Here is a 1,287-nt window from a genome sequence, read left to right on the forward strand (position 1 = left end):
TCCTCCTGGCGGGGGGACATGAGCAGGGGGACGTGGGGACCTGTCCCCTCCTGACGGCGCCGTGGGGCAGCGTGGGGACGTGTCACCCCCTGCACGTGGCACACGGGGGTCCTGGGGGCGCCCGGGGGCCGTGGGGACCCCGTGTGACGCGTCCCCGTCCCCAGCTGGGCCGGCGCATGGCGGAGCTGCCCGTGGAGCCCATGTTGGCCAAGATGATCCTGGCGTCGGAGCAGTGAGTGTCCCCGTGTCCCCCCCGGCGGGCCTGCGTTGACGTCCCCATCAGTTGGGTTGACGTCCCCATGGCCTCACTTGACGTCCCCATTGCTGCATTGACGTCCCCATGGCCTTGGTTGACATTCCCGTTGCCATACTGATGTCCCCATAAGTTAGGTTGACGTCCCCATGGTCTTGGTTGACGTCCCCATTGCCGTGTTGACGTCCCCGTGACCTCACTTGACGTCCCCATTGCTGCATTGACGTCCCCATTGCCATGTTGGTGTCTCCATGCCCACATTGATGTCTCCATTGCCGTGTTGGTGTCCCCATGCCCACATTGACGTCCCCATTGCCGTGTTGGTGTCCCCATGCCCACATTGACGTCCCCATTGCCGTGTTGACGTCCCCGCTGCCCCGTTGACGCGCCGTGGCCGGGCTGACGTCCCCGCTGCCACGTTGATGTCCCCATTGCCGTGTTGGTGTCCCCATGCCCACATTGACGTCCCCATGGCTGGGTTGACGTCCCCATTGCCGTGTTGGTGTCCCCATGCCCATATTGACGTCCCCATTGCCACGTTGACGTCCCCATTGCCGTGTTGGTGTCCCCATGCCCATGTTGACGTCCCCATTGCCGTGTTGACGTCCCCATTGCCGTGTTGGTGTCCCCATTGCCATGTTGGTGTCCCCATTGCCATGTTGACGTCCCCATGGCCGGGTTGACGTCCCCATTGCCGTGTTGGTGTCCCCATGCCCACATTGACGTCCCCATTGCCATGTTGACGTCCCCGCTGCCCCGTTGACGCGCCGTGGCCGGGCTGACGTCCCCGCGCGCCCCCCAGGTACGGCTGCACGGAGGAGGTGCTCTCGGTGGCGGCCATGCTCTCGGTGAACAACGCCGTCTTCTACCGGCCCAAGGACAAGGCGGTGCACGCGGACAACGCGCGCATGAACTTCCACGTGCCGGGCGGCGACCACCTCGTGCTGCTCAACGTCTACAGCCAGGCACGGCGCCACGCGGGGGGCAACGTGGGGGGCAGCGTGGGGGGCAATGTGGGGCACAATGTGGGGTAC

The 1,287-nt window shown here is 65.3% G+C and overlaps 1 protein-coding gene across 1 annotated transcript in view; it reads left to right on the top strand.

Annotated features, from left to right (window-relative positions):
- The window catches only part of DHX16 (DEAH-box helicase 16), a gene marked incomplete at its 5' end in the record, with an annotated part of 12,387 nt that overhangs the window by 7,483 nt on the left and 3,617 nt on the right, over positions 1–1,287 (top strand). The window contains 2 exons of the mRNA XM_026052199.1: positions 165–232; positions 1,056–1,218. Of these exons, the coding sequence (XP_025907984.1) occupies positions 165–232; positions 1,056–1,218 (231 nt within the window). The remainder of the gene's footprint in view (positions 1–164; positions 233–1,055; positions 1,219–1,287) is intronic.

The sequence above is a fragment of the Nothoprocta perdicaria genome, unplaced genomic scaffold, assembly GCF_003342845.1.
Source record: "Nothoprocta perdicaria isolate Ctin4 unplaced genomic scaffold, notPer1 scaffold_848, whole genome shotgun sequence".
In the NCBI taxonomy this organism is placed as follows: domain Eukaryota; kingdom Metazoa; phylum Chordata; class Aves; order Tinamiformes; family Tinamidae; genus Nothoprocta; species Nothoprocta perdicaria.